The sequence below is a fragment of the Haliotis asinina genome, chromosome 2, assembly GCF_037392515.1.
Source record: "Haliotis asinina isolate JCU_RB_2024 chromosome 2, JCU_Hal_asi_v2, whole genome shotgun sequence".
In the NCBI taxonomy this organism is placed as follows: Eukaryota; Metazoa; Mollusca; class Gastropoda; order Lepetellida; family Haliotidae; genus Haliotis; species Haliotis asinina.
In genome coordinates this window covers 22,083,320-22,105,696 of record NC_090281.1, presented here as the reverse complement: position 1 = coordinate 22,105,696, position 22,377 = coordinate 22,083,320, and the positions used below count along the sequence as shown (strand labels likewise).

Below are 22,377 nucleotides of genomic sequence, written 5' to 3'. Positions count from 1 at the left end.
AAGCAGGCCAACATTTGCGGTTGGCTGTTCCACTGTGTGAGCTGTGGTCAACATGGCTGACTGACACATCACAGCAAGCATCAGAATAAACGCAGCATTGCCCGCAACATCGTCATCAAATGTGACTCACATCACATGTACAAACTTGATTTGTATGAAATGTACAATACTACTGAATTCAATTGCTATTGCACATTGAACCATCTAATGTCATTATATAGAAACGTTTCTAGCATTCCAAAATATTTTAAGATATTTCATTCATGTTGAGCAAGCATTAAATTTATTTTACAAAATTTTAGGAAATGTGAAAATATGGTCAAAAATGCATCAAGAAGCAGCACTTTGCAAACATGCATTATCACACTTTCATTATAACCGTATCAGCAATTATTCTGTCAGTGGTTGGTATTAATTTTCCATCTTTATTCTACTTTTAATAATAGATTTTTCAATATTCACAGATGATGACAATGTGTTGATCTACAAACACATCTACAGACATACATGTACACGCATTGTCACAACCATTTTATATATGCACACCATTTCTGCCTTAGTGCTATGATTTTTGCTCTCCAGTATAGGAACGGTCATAGAATTTATGTCAATCTTAGCACTGAGGTTGAATTCCAAAACAGACCAATACACATTAATAGCCAAGCTTTGTGTACGCTGAATGTTATATGACTTGACACCTGGTGTCAGAATGTTACATGACTTGACACCTGGTGTGAGAATGTTATAGGTTATTACCATCTAGGCTGCTGTAACTTCACTGTACACAGACACACTGGAAGTTTTGCTGTACAAACTGACGTACCATATATTGTTTAAAACACCATCATATCAAGAACTTAAGCCAGAATTTCCAAAGTCACATCAATATATCACACAGTCTTATCAGGTCATAGCTACTGTCAAAACTGATGGCATTTCAGTCCTTCTGTCCACATTGATTTCATGTCAGTCCTACTGTAAACACTGATCTCATGTCAATCATTCTGTTAACATTCGTGTCACATCAGTCCAACTGTCAGCGTGTGGTGTCATGGTAGAGTTACTGTCAACACTTTTGTCATGTCAGTCCTATTGTCAACACTGGTGTCATTTCAGGCCTTCTGTCAACATCAATGTCATGTCAGGCCTTCTGGCAAAATCAGTGTCATGTCAGTCCTCCTGTCAACACTGATGACATGTCAGTTATACTGTCAACACCGGTGTCATATCAGTCCACATATCAACAATGGTGTCATACCAGTCATACGGTCAAAATTAGTGTCATGTTAGTCCTACTGACAACATTGGTGTCACATCAGTCCTCCTGTCAAAATCAGCATTATGTCAGTCCTACTGTTGACACTGACGCCATATTGGCATACTTGTCAACACTGACAATAGTACCAATGTTGTTGACAGCAATGATTATGTAACAATGATTCATGTTTGTATCACAACACTGTTTTGAATGGATTTAATACTAAACCCTATTTTGTCATTGATATATGGTACTTGTATTTGCTCAATACATCATCACCACAATTAACAAAACCAACAATACACATATACTGATGACACAACAGCTGTATACAACACAATAGTCATACAACATTCTATGGTCCCTAGTCTACTATCATGGTCACTACATGAGGCCCACCCCATCCTGTGGGGCAGGTACTTGGCTGTTGATGGTTCTATCAAAACATCTCCTTCTTCAAGAATATTACATACATGACTGTCCTTCAACAAAAATGGTGATGTATCTATTAGTGTCCAAACCTGTGAACTACTTCTCACGTAATACAACAGGCTAGCTGTACTGGTGATAGAATAGGCCCACATTCCAACCGATTATTTGTTTAAGTAATATTCCTACAAACCTAACATTCTCAATCTTGCATTCAAAAGGGGACAACAATGCCCTACTCATGCACAATCATTGTGTTACCAGTGTTCACTAACAGAATGCATGAATGAAAAAAAAAATAATTACCTTACAAAAAAATGTTTCATGAAAGCATCATAAGCTTTTCTGTTATGGAAAAATAACTTTGACACACCTGCCAATACCTTCCAATGTGAGCCTGAAATTGGACTTTAGGAATCTGAGGACAAGTCTACATACAACAAATGATGTCATGCTTCACTGTACCATCACGACATGACAACATGACAAATAAGTCGCGACATTGCTGACACAGCACAATACCCCACCACTATTCCCAGTATCAGCTGCCTCATCCTGCTGCGGGCCGCTGTGTCTTCGCACAACACAGAAACCACATAGGCACAACATGAAAAAAACAAAAACATCCGCCAGTTGCGCAAATAACACACTGAAAGGTTAGAGAATATTTCTTTCTGGAAAGTGTGGAGTTGTGTATTTGGGATCAAGTTTGCAGCTGCAATGTGTCAGGTATATCCCAGGTAAGGTAGATTGGCTTGTTATGGTTTTTACCTGAAAGCGAAGGCAACCAAGGCACAGATGACGACAGTGGCATCAAGGATATTCCACAAATCTCTACAGTATGAGCCAGGGTGAAGGAGCACTCCCAAATCTATCACCTGCATCATACAAAAAAACAAAAAGTTTGAACTGAAGTACATTAGAAGTGAGTGACTTGGGTTGAATGCCTCTTTGTAGTCAGAGGCCTGTCAAGAACTGGGTTAGAATGGATCATCAGTAACCCATGCTTGTCATAAGAGGCGACCAACAAGATCTGGTGGTCAGACTCCCCGACTTGGTTGACACATGTCAACATATCACTACTGTGTAGAACAATGCTCATGCTGCTGATCACTGGATTGCCTGGCCCAGACTTGATTATTACAGACCGCTGTCATAAAAAGGCAATCCTGCTGAGAGTGATGCAAACATAAACTCACTCACTCACTTTTCAATAATATAGGAAAACTCATCTTGGCTGTTCACCAGTGGTGTAACCAGCAAACAGAGATATATAGTGCTTGCAAATCTTGAAACAAGTTTGGTAAAGCAGGAATCACTATCATCAGTTTCTGATGTACCTAAAGGAGACAACTCAGCAAAGGGGAGGATGTAATGGCTGGTCATAGGGATTAACACCTTCCAACGTCCATTCCTTACCGTACAGATCTTGGCAATCAATGTTTGTAAATGATGAATGAGCAGCCAGTGCTTACTGTATGTAGTTTCACAAAGTACAATGAATTTGAAAACAATAGTAACAGCTAATTACACTGACATTGGAGCAAATGCATCTCAGGCATCTGCTTTCCACTGCACAGAACCGTCAGTATCGGGTATCGGGTAGCTCAGTGGTTAAAGTGTTTGCTCATCATACTGAAGACTTGGGTTCGATTCCCCACATGGGTACAATGTGTGAAGCCCATATTCTGGTGTCCCCCGCTGTGATATTGTTCGAATATTGCTGAAAGCGGCGTTAAACTAAACTCACTCACTCACTCACCTTCAGTATCATTTCTATGGTAAAGACTCCAGTGAAGACAAAGTCGAAGTAGTTGAGGATGACGTTGCGGAAGCTGCCCTCATTGACAGGGTCCTCGGCTGCCAGAGCAACACTACTGGCACAGATGACGATCATGATGAACAGGTCAAAGTAGCGCAGGTTCACCACAAAGTGACAGAAACGACGAATACTGCAGCACAAAACACATTGCTCAGACACCCTTTTTCTGCTTCCCAGTTCACACAACTTACAAAATTACCTCTAGAAATTAATATGGCAGTATGTCCTTTGTACAAAAATGTTGAAATCATAAAAGTAACTTTACCATAAAGTTTACAAAAGCAAATTTACAAAGTAAAGTTGGTACATGTATATTTTCCTACAAACTAAAGCTGAAAGTTTAGCATGAACTGCTATACTCATGTTGATTCTCTGGATTTAGTTGATCTCTGTGTTGCTGTAGAAGCAAGCAAATGCACTCCTAAAACTTACGGATTTGTTGGTCCAAAGATGAACATTGAGCTGTATGGCAGCATTGGTTTTGGGCTTCCAAAGGCGTTCTCTTCCTGATGCTGTGTGTGGGGACGAATGTCAATGGTGCTGTCACTGGCAGTACTTGCTGTAATACATACTGTACTTGTTACATCACATCAGCACACATATTAGGTCACTCCTGATGACAACAGGTGAGGTGTTATGTCACTACTGATGACAACAGCTAAAGTGTCATATCATTCCTGATATCAACAACTGAAGTGTCATGTCACTACTAAAACAAACAACTGAGGTGTTATGTCATTCCTGATGACATCACCGCAGGAGCCATGTCATCCGTGCTCTAAGCGTACATGCAATGTCACTACAGATGTCAACATCTGAGATGTCATGTCACTACTGAAATAAACAATTGAGGTGTCATGTCACTACTGACATAAACAGCCAAGCTCCCATGTCACCACTGAAATGAACAACTGAGGTTTCATGTCACTCCTGATATAAACTGATGTGTCATGTCACTCCTGATATAAACTGAGGTGTCATGTCACTCCTGATATAAACAATGGAGATCTCATGTCACTCCTTATATAAACTGAGTTGTCATGTCACTTGTGATATAAATGTAGGTGTCAGTTTGTCACTACTGAAGTAAACACTGGATGTGCCATGTCACTCCTGATGTCAACAAGTGAGGTGTGACGTCACTTCTGTTATCAACAGCTGAGGTGACAAGCCGCAGCAATAACTCAAGCACATTACCTTTCATACTTTTCTGAGTTCTTATACCTGTGCAAGTCATTTTCATTGGTGTTCCTTATTTTCATTACCTGAATTGAGTAACACAATTTCAATATCTCCTTAATAAAATCCAACTGCTACATTGATTTTGTCAAGCATGAGTTCCTAGCTAAATTTAAACGCTCTCCGAGTCCCTACTCCAAGTCCTTAGAGTCAAGTCTGCTTCTGAAGCCTACAGCAGCTAGGCTGTTGAACACTGGACAGCCCTTATGCTCCCCATGTCCATCTCCTCCACCACCACACAAGAGCATGCAGGTAAAACTATCACACACTCCCCAGACACTATTACTACTACTGATTCTTGCAACAACACTTTCCATAATCCTAAGTCATCAAAACTGGTATTAAGATAAAAGGAAAACATTAAAAACTAATTCTCAAATCTAAGAACAGGAGTCTAAACATTTCAAATGCCCAAATCCATATTGATCAGAGTAGGTATGGATTGTCAAATGAGTATTTTGGGGGTGAAAGTGAGGTGGTTGAATGAAATGTTAATGAGGTTGAGAAGAAAGGTTCCAAACAGGGTATGGTGACTGCACTGCGTTCACCTGCACTGTCACATTCCATAGGAGGTGAACTGAGGTGAAATGGGGCTTAACTTTGCATTTAAGAACACGTCACTCATACGATGACGTGCATGCATATTTATGTGGGGCTGCTTGTACTATCCAGGATTTAAGTTGGTTATATAGTGCCAGCTCAATGAGATACCTTGCCGCAGTTAAACGTGAATGCCCCACTCAGACATATTATACTGACTACGAGCCAACAAGTCGTTGTTATACCCATTAATGCTGACTGACAGGCAAGAACCAACAAGTACCACTTTTTAACGTCTTTTGGTATAACGCAGCCAAGGATTGAACCTGCAACTTTCTGCTTCCACTCTAACCACTACACCACAGAGCCAGTCTCGTGCCACATGAGGGAAAACTGGGTAAAACTTCGCATTAAACTAATGCCATTCTGAAATGCGTTTAGAAGACTCGGAGCTGACCAATCCTTGTTATATATTCCCCGTGCCAGGCAGAGTAACAACAATGGTCATAATTAAACGTGTGGCCATGGAATTGAACCATCGACCTTCCGCTGTATATACTAGAGCACATAGGCCATACACATACATGTATTGCCCCTGTAGTCCACAATATACAACCAGGCACCTACTAGTAACATTAGTACCCTTAACCTCCACAAATTTGTGTAAAGAGGGACATCAAGTGGGAATAACTACATGCTTCGTATCCAATGCTCTGAGTTCAGTATTATTGGTATGCCTGGAAAATGCACCTCAGATTTCATAACTGCTAGTACATTAAATGTAAAAGAGAATTCAAAACAATAATCAATCTGGTTAGTATGATAGATTCAAAACAAGTTAACAGAGGAGGTTTTCCTTGTGTTTTGTCTCTAATAATTTAGATTCAATTCACTAAGTTGGTCTGTATCATGCAAAATACATTGTAACATTTTATGCTACAGCATGGGAAATCTGATGTATTTAGTCTGACTTGAGATGTGGTTGGGGTGGGAATGAGAATAAAACTGAAAAAAAAATGAGAATGGAGGTGGGATGAAGCAAGGAAATGTTTTACCTCCTTTATTATCTATATTGTTCTCAGTATTTTGAACCTTATCTTCAGGTTCCATTTCTGTAATACAATTAAGCTCAAAATGTTCAACTGTACAAGAATGGAATAAACAATTTTGACAAGATGCAAAGTATTGAATTTGCAGGCAGTTTTCATATGCAGTTCTTTAAAGATAAAATGTTCATGATCATGCTATTTTTAGAAAATAGTTAACTGGAAAGATATTTATAGATTTAAAGATAAAGTAACATGCTGTAGATATTGGTAAATAAAACATAGAAAATATCCTTACAAAACCCACTTTTAGCAATTTCACAGATGAATTTGCTTTGGATTAGATCCGTAAAATTAATGATGAAATTGTATGAAAAGTTTTAGTAGAAACTGTCAATTTTTTCTATTTGCAAAAATGACCGACATGCCTGTGTTTGGTTTCTATTGCCATAAGAACCCAGGTGTTGGGAATTGTCATCATATCACACAAGGTTTACACACAAGAAGGGGACAAAGAAGGATTTACCAGGACTGGACACAAAATATTGTGTCCTATATGCATACAAACTGAGGATAATATGTTTATAACATCACAAGGCAAGGGGGATGCACACAAATATATCATATGTTTGAATCATCAGTAGTATAGATTGCATGTTACATAAATCTCACATCTAATCTGGAAAGAAATACCATATACTATGTATTTAGCAACCCTGGTATTTAGCTACTTCAAATCCCAAAAGGGCACTTATTAGGATACAAGGTGTGAATTAGGAAGAGGTTTCAAACCACACTAAATGGTAAATCAACATATATCACCTGAATGAAGCACCACTTGAGAAAATTTGACAGCTCATAGCAAAAATGTTTATGAATTATTGACTGGAAGGAGTTAAGTGACCTCAGCATGCTACAAATTCTTAACAGGGAGTTACCATTACACAGGAGGTGCTAAATACATGGAATATGGTACGCTCTGTGTTCAGAGTCTAGAGGCTTCTGAGGCCCCCATGTAACCGTCCAGACAACACCCACTCCACCCAGGAGAAATATAAATCCAGGCACAATGCAAATGTAAATATCACACTTTTTGACAGTGATAAGTAAGATCATATTGTGATTACCTTCTTAAACCAGACACTGGATAAATGATTATAATACTGCAGTTTGTTCAGTTATATTCCTGCCTGATATTCTGCTAAATAAATGCTTACAATACTTATTTCATGAATTTAACAGCTCAATAAAAATACATCTCCATGCTAATTTCAGTGCAAAACAGGCATGATTTCAATGTTATCTGCCTGATGAGTTGCCTCCCTGTTGACTTCAAATATCAATTATAAACTGGTTAGAAAGGTTAACAGGAAATATATACTCCACATTTCATCTTTTGATTAATTTGGAATTACATTGCTGAGTCCCAAAGGGAGACAACTCTCAGTTCCATCACCAAAAAAAGAAATCAATGAAAGAGCAGGCGTTACCTCCTTTGTATGGACTTTTATTTTTAGCTGAAATAGCGGACCAAGATTGAATTATTGTGAACGATTAAACAGACATCAGATATATACTGCTGGCTAATGTACAGGAAACTAATTAACAGTAGGAACACATGCAAAAAAAACTCTGATGAATGTAGAAAATACCCAGAAACCGTGTTACTCCTGATCATATTGGTCAAGTAAATCAACATTTTGGACAATCACAGTAATGGATGTCAAGATATGATATGAATGACATACCCATCATTGTTAATCAAGAAAAGACAATCTTGATGATCTTGTGACAGATTATAAGTATGTGTCTGGTCAAAAAAAATCTTGATGATCTGCTGACAGATCGTATGTGTCTGGTGTAACATGGTACTAGTCAGAAAGGCAAGTATACATATTTGTATACTCCACATAGCAAAATGTTGACAGATCAGCCAGTATTGCCTAAAACAAAGGCAAGCACTATCACTGCTAAGCAAAAGCCTCTCTGCAGGTTAAGCCAGATATTTTGAAGAAGTATTCCATTTATTAGGGCTGGGACGGGTAACCTGGATACCCGGGATGGGTGGTTAATGAGTTAGACATCTGTCTCAATCCCCAGACTCATTATGATCACGTGACTAACATCATGATCACGTGACTAACATTACTCACTTCTTTTGAAAATAATACATGGTTTTAGTCTGAAGAATATACTGCCATTTCTTACGAATTCGATGTCAGGAATTAACATAATTGGTATGCGAGCATGGTAAAGGGTGGGGTAGTGGGGTAGTGTTGTACCCAGGTAGAACATTTGGACCTGTCCCAGCCCTACCATTCATGCAAATAATATCATCATTCATCATTCATATTTAAGATTGGACGTTTGGTTGTGATAAAAGACCAATAATCATTTTTTTTTCAAAAGATGATAATGGTTACATATTTGTTCTGCTCATGCATGTTGTTAGATAAATTTCAGACACGGTTTACTTGGATGGTATCACTAAAACATTGCACAGCACATAAGCAAATTCTAATCTAAAGTAGGACAGATGCATTTGAACAATTGCTGTTCTACATAATTCATTTCAGGCGAAACTGGTCTCAAGATCGAACTTTGAAGAACTTTGATTTAAACCTCTGAATTACAATTAAGTTACCATGGAAATTCCATTATATTTAGCTGAGAGTAAATGTAACAACATTACTTCATCAAATTAATAGGAAAGCTACTTTTCCAAGAAATATTGCAAAACATGGACCATTCTGGCTAAGAGACATCCCTCACAAAAGTAAAACCATAAGTGTAAATATATATGTATATACAATTACAGTCGAACCCCGTTTACTCGGACCCCACATATCCAGGAACCCTGCCTCCCAGACGATGTTTATGTGAAAAAAACCACTTTCGTTCACTAATTGTACTTGCTTAACCAGACCCCACGCTTCCAGACCTGGACGGTGAATTTTCAAACTATTCCCACAGATTTCCATTGAAAAATGATCCAGTTATCCGGACTTGTAACCTGCATTCCGCCTTCCATGTATTATCGGTACACTTATATGTTATGATGATACACTGTTATTACTATTGACTGTTGATATATCGATATACGTACATGAAATGTTTTGCTTTCACTTAATTTTCACGTTTTGCTTGTTTGATCCAGTTAACCGGATATCTTGCTATCTGGACAATTTTCGAGTGAAACCAAAATTTCCGGATAAACAGGGTTTGACTGTACATCTGTATACAACTTCTGAGTTTGGATAGCAGCTAGTGTTATTATACACATGGCAGGCACTATCACCAAGCTAGTCATATACAACATGGAAATGGTGGAGAAAGAGACAAGAAACTCACCATTGTCATCATCGTCATCTAGATTGTTGGCCAGATTGACATGGATTTGTTTTTCTCGATTGTCTTTGAGGTTGTTCTGACGGAGATTGATGTCAATACGATTCCCACTACTGAAATTAATGCTGGTGTTGCAATAGGAGGTCAAAGGTCATATGAGGGAGAGAAACAGTGGTGATTGCAGAGACAGACTAACTACATGAAACAAAAGAAACATTATAAGTTGTTCAGTAGTCACAAGGGGCACATGGGTTGATGCACCCTCTATGCTTGCCTATGTTCCCTGAGCCCAAAGAACAAGGGGATCATAAAGAAACAAAGAGGGTACATCAACCCATGGGCCTCAAGGTATCAGTGAACAATGTACTTATCTTACTGACACGTCCATGATAATTTAGAACTATTTGAAACATGGGTATTGGATCATAACAAGGAGTACCAGAGTAAGGCAACAACCCAGATACAGTAGAACACGGATATAACGAACTCCAAGGGACCAAGGGATTTAGTTCGCTATATCCGTTGTTCGTTATTCAGAGCGCATCTTCCACATCTTGGTGATTTGCGATGTTTGTCTTCGATCTTACTCCTGATTCTACAGCCTGGATTATCTGAAGCTTTGTGTCAAAGGTGATAGCTTTACGTTTGCCTGCCATAGCGACGAGAGCGAACTGAAGATCTGTGTATCAGTCAAGGTTTTAAACACGATGTGTTTCTTTTGTTAATTAATTAATGACTATCAAACAATGTTGATTCACCGCCAACGAGGTTAAACAATGTTGATTCACCGCCCACAAGGTTGATGTATACCGCTATGTCGCTGAGTTGACACTGAGCTGACACTGAGTGAGTTCGCTACTCACGTCGTTAATTGGGCTTGGGGTCAGGAAATCAGTTCGCTATAACCGTTAATTCGCTACTCACGAGTTCGTTATTCACGTATAATTTTAATGATATTATAAAGGGACCATTGACAGGACTTTTAAAGTTGTTCGCTATATCCGTTTGTTCGCTATATCCATGTTCGCTATATCCATGCTCTACTGTATTTTAAACACATAGTACCAAACAAATTCCCACAATACAACATTCCAGCGAGTAACATAGATGATGTTACTTGCTTGTAAGCAGGATACATTGACTGGCTCAACCAGTTGGAAAACTGCATTTATGTGTGAGGTAAGATAAGGAACAATTATGTAAAAGACAGCAGCAAGTAAATACTTTGTGGCTATATTATGACAACTCTGTATGGAAACATATCTACTGTAGCTTGTTCCAACTTACATAACACATTAGATAATAGAAAAAATTTTGCATTGCATACTCAACCTAATTCATATTGTGATAAGATGAAAAACGGGGCCTTGGGGTAGGTAGGTAGTAAAATCCCTTGCTCATCACGACAAAGACTTGGGTTCGATTCCCCACATGGGTACAGTGTGTGAAGATAATTTCTGGTGTCACTTGCTGTGATATTGCTGGAATATTGCCAAAAGCAGCATACAACTACCTCACTCACTCCATAGATAGAAAACAAGCAAGTTTTGAATCAGCTTTCAGTTGAAAAAAACAGTTAGCTTTTCTTTGCAAGAAACTAACGGGAACAAAACAAGGGTCTGTCTTAATAAGTTTTAGTACTAGCTTGCCAGTGTTGGTGTGTCTCTCAGAGTGAGGGCTAGATGACTGTTTTCAGCTTTGTGTCAGAAGAAGGTGTCATGTCGAGTAAGTGTAGGGTTTTATGCTAAATAGATTTCTCCACGGATGGAATGCAAGAATGTGTCCTATTTTGAGGATTCACTCCTTGACTAGATACAAGTCATTATCTTTAATATTTATCAGTGACATAATCTCTAATGTTTTGCCATTCAAAATGACAGCCTGAGTAAAGAATTACATCTAGAATTTGGATTTGAATTAGAATTTGGCACACATTGATCATGTGCTTCTGATAAAGGCAAGAAAGATGATGTATTTGAAACAAAGAGTGTGCATAATATGGTTGAAAATATCTACAGTGGCAACAAGTTATATCATGAACTCTGTATTTTAATCAAAATGTTTTGTGAATAATTGATATTGGAAGCAGAGTATCTTTTAAAATGATGTACATATATATACAGATCATATGTTATGAAGTGATAAAGTAAGAAACATCATCTACACAATTCTTAAATACAGAAATTTGATGAACTGTTGAAAAAGGAAAGAAATAACTGTTTCTGCTTTTGATTCTTTAAACAATACTTACTAGTTATAGCTTATAATAATACTTAATAATATCTTAATGTGATACTTAATACAGTGGAAGCTGTCAAAACTGGCATCTGTTTGATCCAGCAAGTTGTCAAAACTGGCTTAAAATCCTGTCTGTGCTTTGTACATTTATCATCAGCTGTACAATCCAGCACATTGTCTAAACTGGATTATTTCTTCAGTTCCAATGAGAGCCGGTTTAGACAGCTTCCATTGAAGTAATGATAAAGCTCTGGCATACTTTAATTGATTTTGGTTTAACATAACAAAAGCTCTAATAGTATTTCTAAGTACACAAATTATGGTGTAATTGAGTAAATGAGATAAAATACTGACTAGCTGAAGTTGCCTGTCTTCCCATCCTCATTGTTCTGTGGTGAGGGGGGACAGATGTTGACCTGTGGCGGAGCTTGACCGGACAATAGTTCAGCAGCCTCTGCTTTCTCCCGTTCTTCTCTCCGCTGATCAACAAGATTTTACAGTAAGAAAGAGGTTTTATTGTGGGATGTCAGCTTAAAGGGAAGAAAATGCTTGACAACTATGATGAAACCTAATGATTTGGTGCTGTCAAATCCAGAAACGTAACCATAGATTCAAACCTACAGCCAGGGGTTTCAGCATGAGTAAGGGGAGATAAATCTGCTCAGTGCATTGTCTCAGTTGTGGTGACTATAACTAAGGAGTACTATCATTTTAGTTTGAAGATTTCTTTGTACAACAGTTCCCAGACAAGGGACCCATGGTCAGTCTGTACGTACCATGTTCTCTTCTTCTGCTTGCTCTTCCTCTGCAGCGGTCAGCTCCTGGGCGTTGGCCAAGTTGTCCACAGCAATGGCCAAGAACACGTTCAGCAGTGTATCTGGAGAGCTCTGTCAAGGTCTACAACATTACAGTCCCAACTGGGGACATGGACTGGTTTACATTGTTTTTCAGATAGCATAAGTTCAGATAGCGTAAGTTCAGGTTATTAATTACAATTTTTGTTGTCATGATCCTGCCACACTGTGGGCATCTGGGGACCAAGTGTATGAGTTGGTGAGTTTATTTTTAAGCCACACACAGCAATATTCCAGCTTTATGGTAGTAGTCTGTAAATAATGGAATCTGGACAAGGCAATCTTGTGATCAACAACATGAGCATTGATCTATGCAATTGGGAACCAATGACACATGTCAACCACCCATCCTGACAGTTGCCCCTTACGACAAGCATAGTCGCCTTTTATGGTAAGCATGGGTTGCTGAAGGCCTATTCTACCCTAGACCTTCACAGGTCTCACCTTTTATGGCAAGCATGGGTTGCTGGAGGCCTATTCTACCCTAGACCTTCACAGGTCTCACCTTTTATGGCAAGCATGGGTTGCTGGAGGCCTATTCTACCCTGGACCTTCACAGGTCTCACCTTTTATGGTAAGCATGGGTTGCTGAAGGCCTATTCTACCCTGGACCTTCACAGGTCTCACCTTTTATGGCATGCATGGGTTGCTGAAGGCCTATTCTACCCTGGACCTTCACAGGTCTCACCTTTTATGGCAAGCATGGGTTGCTGGAGGCCTATTCTACCCTGGACCTTCACAGGTCTCACCTTTTATGGCAAGCATGGGTTGCTGGAGGCCTATTCTACCCTAGACCTTCACAGGTCTCACCTTTTATGGCAAGCATGGGTTGCTGGAGGCCTATTCTACCCTGGACCTTCACAGGTCTCACCTTTTATGGCAAGCATGGGTTGCTGGAGGCCTATTCTACCCTGGACCTTCACAGGTCTCACCTTTTATGGCAAGCATGGGTTGCTGGAGGCCTATTCTACCCTGGACCTTCACAGGTCTCACCTTTTATGGCAAGCATGGGTTGCTGGAGGCCTATTCTACCCTAGACCTTCACAGGTCTCACCTTTTATGGCAAGCATGGGTTGCTGGAGGCCTATTCTACCCTGGACCTTCACAGGTCTCACCTTTTATGGCAAGCATGGGTTGCTGGAGGCCTATTCTACCCTAGACCTTCACAGGTCTCATCCTTGTGGAAGCAGCATAGGTATCTGAAGGTCATTACTCATATGGATCTTCACACGTTCCTGGGGATCGAGATGACCAGCTTGTGTTCAATGATTATATTAATTGGCCCTAATTTGTGAGGTCTTTGGATCAACTCTAAAAATGTTCCCCCTCTAACAGTTTACGATAAAACTAGATTAATCTGAATAATGTAGTGTTAAACATGGCAAAGAATGTGACGTGTGTATTAAGTGTTGCCACTTCACACAGCATGTCCTGAAGGATACAGTTACCAAATAGCACCAGTATAATGAAATACAAGGAGAATATCATGCCCGATTCCGTCCCACCGTGAGCACGGATGCCGTTGTACATCACCTCATTCCAGTCCTCCCCTGTCAGAATCTAAAAAACACAGGCATAAGTTTCACATTCCAAATACAGCCATGACATTCTCATAATTCATTCTCGTAATCAGAAATCAGTTGTATTGGTTGTAGCAAATGAGAATTAATTCATTAACTGCATATGTGGATCCAGATGGGGTTCAGGAGAGCTCACACACACCCTTTTGTCCTGAAAGTTCACTAATGATCATTGAAACGCTTGAGAAAATGAAGTGTACACCTTCACTTTCTGAAAAAGCTGTATCAGGCCCTGAACTGCCTGTCTGTCTACCAGCAAGTAGTCCCAAACACACTAAGTTTCTAAGATGGCTAAGTTCCTTTCTACATGTCAACCTGTAAATAGTCATGGTGCTATACAGCAAATTTCTAAGTTATCATGACGCTACAGATATTGAACAAAAACAATGAATAAATTCAAAACAGCTGTTTACTTCAATCAATCATGTTGAAGAAGCTGTTGGATTATCTCCCCTTGACCACAGCGGTGACTTGTAAGACATTGTTGTACTGTGTTTGCAGTCTCGTTTGATTTTGCCCACTTCAAAATACCTATTTATGTTTATTGTGTTACAAGGAACATATTTTGTTAAATTTCATATCACATCTTTCACAAAAAGTTTGCAGTTTCCATCAGGACTAAAACATCTCCATAAGAATCTACTTCACAGTACAAGGCTTTGGTGTAACCTCACCTGAAACACTGTTAGAAGTGCGATGGGGAAGGTATCGAAATGTGATGACGGCCTCCCTGATGGAAAGTTCATTCTGAAATGAAATAAATAGGATTTGTAAAAATTCAGTTTCTAATAGAATTAAAACAACCTATCGGAGAGACATACATCACACATTATGATATTAAATTAATTACAGAATAAATAAAATGGCATCACAAATTCAAGACAATATCACAAACTGGGTGTTACGTCAGGTATAGCAAAGCCTTCAAAATGTTTGGCGTCAAGAGTGAGTGAGTGAGTTTAGTGTTATGTCAACTCAGGATTTGATCTATGTAACTGGGTTATGATGAAATGCATCAACCATGGCTGCGAGCCTGACCACCTGATCCTGTTATTTGCCTCTTACAACAAACATGGGTTACTCAAGATCAGTTCTAACCTTGACCTTCATGGGTTATTAGATCGGGAGCCAGGATACAGAAATCTACTGGATGAGGGATTAAGTATACATCAGCAGATCTATCCATGGTGTGATAGATAGTCATGGATAGCAAATCTATCCATGGTGAGCTAGTTGTTCACACTCCATAGGTGCTCACACTTCAAGGTAAGCTAGGTGCTCACACTCCATCGTGAGCTAGGTGGTCACACTTCATGGTAAGTGAGGTGTTTACACTTCAAGGTGAGCTAGGTGTTTACACTTCAAGGTGAGCAAGGTGTTCACACAGTTGATACTGATGAGTATGTTGTGGCAAGAATGACTTACTCTCCTCCAAACAACTGCATCCCAAGCAAGGCAAAGATGAGGATGAACAAGAAGAGCAGGAAGAGGAGTGACACGATGGATCTCATACTGCTGAGGAGGGAGATGACCAGGTTCCGTAGAGATGCCCAATACCTGTACAACAAGGTCATACCAAACATTGACTTGGAGTACTACTTCACTCTCCATCAACTCACTGTAGGAGAATTGTGATGGGCAATCAAATGTTACACATTAGCTCCATAGAGAAAAGCAAACGTTCATATCTGTGAATCATCTATCTTACAATATTTACGAACTGCAGGTGACAGATATTTCTTTGCTTGCACAGAGGTGTTCATACAGATAAACATGATAACCTTTCCTTGGTAAATGTAATAACTGAAGGAAATCCAAGTTCCATGGATAGTCAGCTTCTTTATTGCAATGAGTTCAACCTTTTTGGTGTAGGTACTAACACTGTTATCAATTGATTGCAATAAAGAAGTTGACTATCCATAGAACTTGGTTTTCCTTCATCTTTACAACTTCTAAAATGCCTCTACAGATAAGCTGTGTATCAGCATTAATTATGCAAATATTTATTTGAAAATTCATTTCCTTTTAATTGCATACAGGTAAGCTTGAACTTTTGTTAATACTCAATAAATTTGATCTCACATGCATACACACAAAAATGGAAAATCTAATTTTGCATGCCGTAACATTTATAAAACAACTGAGGTATATTGAGAGGTTCTATTTCAACACATGAACTGATCATCTTTCCGTCCTTCATACAGTTGCTCATATTACAGATCAAATACAAATTATAAAGACCAATATTTACACTTTATTATATTTTAACAATTAATGAAAACTGGCAAAATATCCAAATGAGTTTGAGTGAGGTGGGTACAATTCATTTGCTTGTTCAAATGAAAATTTGGATACCCAGTTGAGATGACTTCTGTTTGCAGCGTTTGCCCTAGACATGAAAATTTAGCAGTCATCACGACTCCCTGGTGTCATGAGAGGGAGTCATGGACATGTTTTGGGGAGTCAAATTCAGTATGGAACCTTCATCAATACATCAACTGTGATTGTTTAATAATGATGGTAAAGCAGGTCAGGCATTTAATCAGCACTGGCAAACTATACACTAGATAGTTCAAAATAACAGCAAATTACAAGCTTTGATGATCTGAACTTAAGGCTCAGTAGTATTGCATCAACAATGACACAAGCTTTATAATTCACTGCATGTTTGAGATTATGAATTTGTGTGTCAAATACACAGGTTTTCTGCATCAAGGCAAACTCTGTACTTGATCTGCATGGTGTCTGATTTTGACCATCACCTACCTTGTGACTTTGAAGATTCTCAGCAGCCTAAGAGCTCTGAGCACACTGATGCCGAAGGATCCTGACTTAAACCATGACCACACCACCTCTATGATGCTACCTACGATGACCTGAAGACACCAATATGAACAGGCTTGTACAATTGCCTCTCTAACTTGTCAGAATTGAGTGAGTGAGTGAATTAAGATATATTGTCACATCAGCAATATTCCAGCCATATCGTGACTTACAAAAATACACCTTGATAATAAACTGTATTATGTTACAAAAACCTGTCAACATAGGGCAGTAAATAACTAGATTATCAGAGATGGTAATGTAAAACCAGTCATTACATCTGAAACATTGTAACTATAGAAGCAGGCTATTGATTGCCAATAACGGAAGGTAGGTCACCATACTACGGACCATGGGGACTTATAGTCAGAATTGTGAGTTTCATCATAAATTAAACATCTCACTGATAAGCATTCATTTAATTATCAGGCATTATCAGTGCCTATGGTGACACTTAAAATGAACTCTTATTAATCTGATTCACATATGAGATTTGAGTTTGGACTGTTCCAAGCATTAACAGAACAATGAGTGAGTTTTATGCACTCAGCAATATTCCAGTCATCCAGTGATCAACAGCATGAGCATTGATCTGTGACATGTGTTAACCAAGTCATACATTTTAACCTAGACCTTCACGGGTGTCCCAAACAGTAAGTGAGTGAGTATGGCTTTATGACGCTTTTAGCAATGTTCCAGGAACATTATCGATATGGCAGGGGATGTTCCAAACAGGGAATTGCACTTACCACACAGTCAAAGATGTTGAAAGACGATCTGAAATAGACACGCACACCGAGGCCATACATCTTGATGAACATCTCTGAGATGAAGAGAGCCAGGAACATGAACTCCATGTAATCTACAAGTAAACAAGGAACTTGATAAACTTGAGAATTATGCACATGTGGCATTGGTCATCTAGATAAGATTAAGGTTTGTAAAAGGTTTACCTCCCGTTAACCATAAGCATTTATATGAGGACATCATATTTCATTTCATCTCTGAATGTACTAAAACATTTTCATGCTAGATCCTGATAGTGAATCCCCGGGTACCTATATCCCTGTAATGAATCCCCAGGTACTGAATCCCAGGTACCGATACATTTATACATGTATTGAATCTCTAGGTGCTGATACCTGAGTACTTTACTGAATCCCCAGGTATTGATACCTATATCCCTGTACTGAATCCCCAGGTACTGATACCTACATTTCTATAGTGCACTCCCTGGTACTGATACCTACATCTCTGTACTGAATCCCCAGCTACTGATACCTATATCCCTGAACTGAATCTCGAAACTCCTACTGTTGACTCACATAAGAAGTCGGAGTGCCAGTCTGGTTGACCGTAGTGTTCTGAGGCTACACACACTGTGTTGAGGAACACCAGCACGATCACTATCCAGTAGAATGGTTGGCTCTTCACTAACTTGCGAATAGAAAATCTGAAAAGGATTTCATTGTTCTATATTGCCTGGATATTGAATATATCATATATGTGAGAGTTATAGAGTTATACAGGTTGCATTCAGTTTTACTCAATGTTTGTAAAATATATTCATTCAGGTGGTGAAGCAACACCAGAGATGCCAACCCCAAAGTGTTGCAAATATTAGTTTCAATGTTCAAAATTAGTAGTTTGACCATAAAATTCGTAGTCATCTAAATAAACAAAATCATGATGGATTCTGAGAAAAAAATGAACGATATTATGGTCATGTGGTTAAATTATTTCTGCAGGAACTAAGTGTGTCAAATCGCAAAGGTATTGAAATCAGCTTTGCTAAAATTATGTTTGTTACTTGCAATCATTCAGTTCAAATATGTCATTAAATATGATGAATGGAAGGTAGGTGAAGTCTGAAAATGTATTTCATAGTTGAAAATATAATTATGTTTTTGTCTATATATCCGAATTTTAATGCATTTTATTCAAATTTCGTAGGATTTCTATTGGAATCGTATTGGCATAGTTTCAAGTTAAAATTCGTAGTGACTAGGATAAAATCGTAGAGGTTGGCATCTCTGCAATACATGTACTTCCATGTGTACATGAATGCACACAGGAACTGCTCAGTTTGTGTGAGTGAGTGAGCGAGTGAGTGAGTGAGTTTGGTTTTATGCCACTGTTCCAGCAACAACACACTGGGGAGCACCACAAATGAACTTCACACATTATACCCATGTGGGGAATTTAACCCGGGTCTTCGACATGATGAGCCAACACTTTAACCACTAGGCTACCCTACTGCCACAATTGCTCAATCAAATAATTTGTCAGCGCTATGACAATACTGTGCACAACATACTAGTTCTGTTTATAAGGCAAATTACCAAAGGCCATATTTCCTATATTAGTTGATCTAAACATGTACATGTATAAGCAGTTGTGATTGTACATATATATACAGTATTGTAAACACAATATTGCTTACATAGTGCATGTGAGTGATTGTGGGGTTGTTTTTTAGTCTTACTTTACAATCCCTACTGTAATAGATTAAATGATCCGGGATCTAAGTTGACCTGACCCTTATCCTCAACATACCTGAATCTCTTCTCAGCTCTCCAAAATGATCCACATCTGCCATTTAATTTGCGGTTTTTAGCATTTCTTCCTATTCTATTTCCTGGAAAAACAATCATTACAATAATTACTTGGATGAATTAATATGAACACGAATATAGAGAATGAGACATTGTAGCTTGTAAGGTCGTTTTAATAAAGGTTAACATTACACATGGTATGTAGTCTTACTTGGAACAAAGGTGTGTGTTTGTTACCTGGAAAACCACTGAGATCTGACAGAAGGTCTTCATCATTTAGCTCGTTGTTGTCATCGTCCGTTTCTTCCCCTTTCAGCTGCTTCATCTTCCTGGCTGCTGCACGACGGCGTGCTGAAATATACACACATACATTTCACACACAGAACACACAGACTTTTCACATATAGGACAAACATGCATTTCACACACAGGTCACAGTTTTACATGTAGGACACACACATATATTTCAAACACAGGTCACACTTTCACATATATAGGACATGCATACATTACACATATATTTCACACACACGCACACACATGTGACACATTCACATATAGGACACACACATACACTTCATACACAGGACCCACACATACACTTCACACACAGGTCACATACATTTAACATACACACTCACTGGACACACACATACATTTCATGCATAGGATACACACATAAATTTCACACAAAGGACACTTACATTTCACATACACAGGACACATACATTTCACACACACAGCACATATACAGTTCATACAAAGGTCAAATATATTTCATACACACTCACTGAACACACATATATTTCACAGACAGGACACACACACACATACTTTTCACCCACAGGACACATATATGTATTTCACATATAGGACACACATGCATTTCATACACACAGGACACATACATTTCACACACAGGACACATTTCACCAACTGGTCACACATGTATCACACACACTCACTGGGCAAACATGCATTTCACACACAGGTAACACATACTGGACACAAATACATTTCACACACTTACTGGATAAATTTCACACATTGGACACACATATTGGACACACATTTCACATGTTCATTTCTTCTCTTTCAGGATAAACAAACACACATTTACATTTCTCACCCAGATACATTCACTTATTCCACAGAATCACAAGTATCTTGTTCATTCAGTGACAATATTGGTGTGTTTGATGCACCGAATAATGAAGGTCAACAACTGACCAATGTCAATTTCTAACAAGAGAAACTATTTAGATCATATTTTTTATATACTTTTAAAAACATTTTCTTTGTAATTTACAGTAAATTAAGTCAGAACTCCAGTAAACAGTTATACCACAGAAAGTGAGCTTAATATATGACAAGACCCTGACAAAACTCAAACAGCGAGTGAGTGAGTGAGTTTACTTTAACACCACTGTTAGCAATATTCCAGCAGTATCATGGCACAAGACACCAGAAATGGTTTTCACACACAGGCCCATGTGGGGAATTGAACCCAGGTGTTTGGCATGATAAGCCAACGCTTTAACCATTAGGCTAACCAGGTCTCAAAGATGGTACTGTCAAACCCTGAATCAGAATCAGGGCCATGAAGGAGGAGCTGAACCCACACTAGCAGGTATCTGGCATGACCAGAAGATGCAACTTCTGTTGTGCCTTAAGGCTGTCTGGGCCACACCCACCTCAATCAACAGTATGTCTACATATTAAGTCTAAAACGTGAAATATACAATCACATCCTTTTAGAAACACAAAACAGGTCTACTGCCTTCATGGAAAGTTATCTGAACACTGACAACTCATGCACATTCCAAACAATACAATGTATATCATCATAATTCCTTGAGTTAAATATACCAATTCTTCCAGGAAACACAGATCAGTAAAATGAATGTCGAGGCTGCTGAAATTTGAAGACATTCACCAAGTTATTCCTTCACCAGCAATGTAGTCTAGACTACTCTAGAAGTAATGAGTGCAAGTCAGGTGTGGGACTTTCACATACACTCACATCTCTATAATGCATGGATTTTATCAAGACTGTTTTGCTTTCAATGATTCCTACATGAAGAAAGCATAAAAATATGCAAATTTGTCCAAATATTGAGGCAATATTTGTCATTTGACATCAAGCAGATGGGAGTGTATAGATAAAAGACTCAGTAGGTGAAGAAGTACGGACTTGTGCTAGTTATATTGGGCCACTTGATGTAATTTCCATAGACTTATATGTTAATTTAGTGTTACATACATAATTTTCATGAATTAAATATTGAATTTAATTTAAGATCCAAGCCAAATTTTGCACATTTGTGTGGAATCATCTTACCTAAAATCAAATGATTCCTGTTCCTAGGCAACCATTTAATTAAGATATTACAGTGCCACCAACTCCTTTAACATTGTGCCTATGGGGTTGTACATTGTGGAACTATATGTTAGTTGATAATTGTCATATCATTAGTTAAACAGAGGTCTGAAAATTGAACTAAATTTACGCGCACAGAGAAGAGATGATTTCACATTAGCCTGTGAAATTTGCCTAAGATCCATCCTAAACTTACTCCATGAAAATTATTTAGTCTACATTGAAATTACTAGTAACTCTATGGAAGTTATGTCAAGTGGCCCAA

The 22,377-nt window shown here is 38.6% G+C and overlaps 1 protein-coding gene across 20 annotated transcripts in view; it reads right to left on the bottom strand.

The window, feature by feature from the left end:
* The window catches only part of LOC137273392 (voltage-dependent calcium channel type A subunit alpha-1-like), a 347,991-nt gene that overhangs the window by 56,461 nt on the left and 269,153 nt on the right, over positions 1-22,377 (bottom strand). For 17 of the 20 annotated variants that reach the window (XM_067806035.1, XM_067806036.1, XM_067806028.1 and 14 more), the window contains 15 exons: positions 19,970-20,083; positions 19,734-19,815; positions 18,503-18,630; positions 17,927-18,039; positions 17,121-17,230; positions 15,780-15,911; positions 15,029-15,101; positions 14,217-14,334; positions 12,697-12,797; positions 12,275-12,399; positions 9,686-9,795; positions 7,825-7,851; positions 3,942-4,068; positions 3,450-3,639; positions 2,459-2,565 (listed from right to left, as the gene is read on the bottom strand). In XM_067806035.1, the coding sequence (XP_067662136.1) occupies positions 2,459-2,565; positions 3,450-3,639; positions 3,942-4,068; positions 7,825-7,851; positions 9,686-9,795; positions 12,275-12,399; positions 12,697-12,797; positions 14,217-14,334; positions 15,029-15,101; positions 15,780-15,911; positions 17,121-17,230; positions 17,927-18,039; positions 18,503-18,630; positions 19,734-19,815; positions 19,970-20,083 (1,657 nt within the window). The remainder of the gene's footprint in view (positions 1-2,458; positions 2,566-3,449; positions 3,640-3,941; positions 4,069-7,824; positions 7,852-9,685; positions 9,796-12,274; positions 12,400-12,696; positions 12,798-14,216; positions 14,335-15,028; positions 15,102-15,779; positions 15,912-17,120; positions 17,231-17,926; positions 18,040-18,502; positions 18,631-19,733; positions 19,816-19,969; positions 20,084-22,377) is intronic. The other 3 variants (XM_067806029.1, XM_067806041.1, XM_067806037.1) reach the window with 1 other exon arrangement.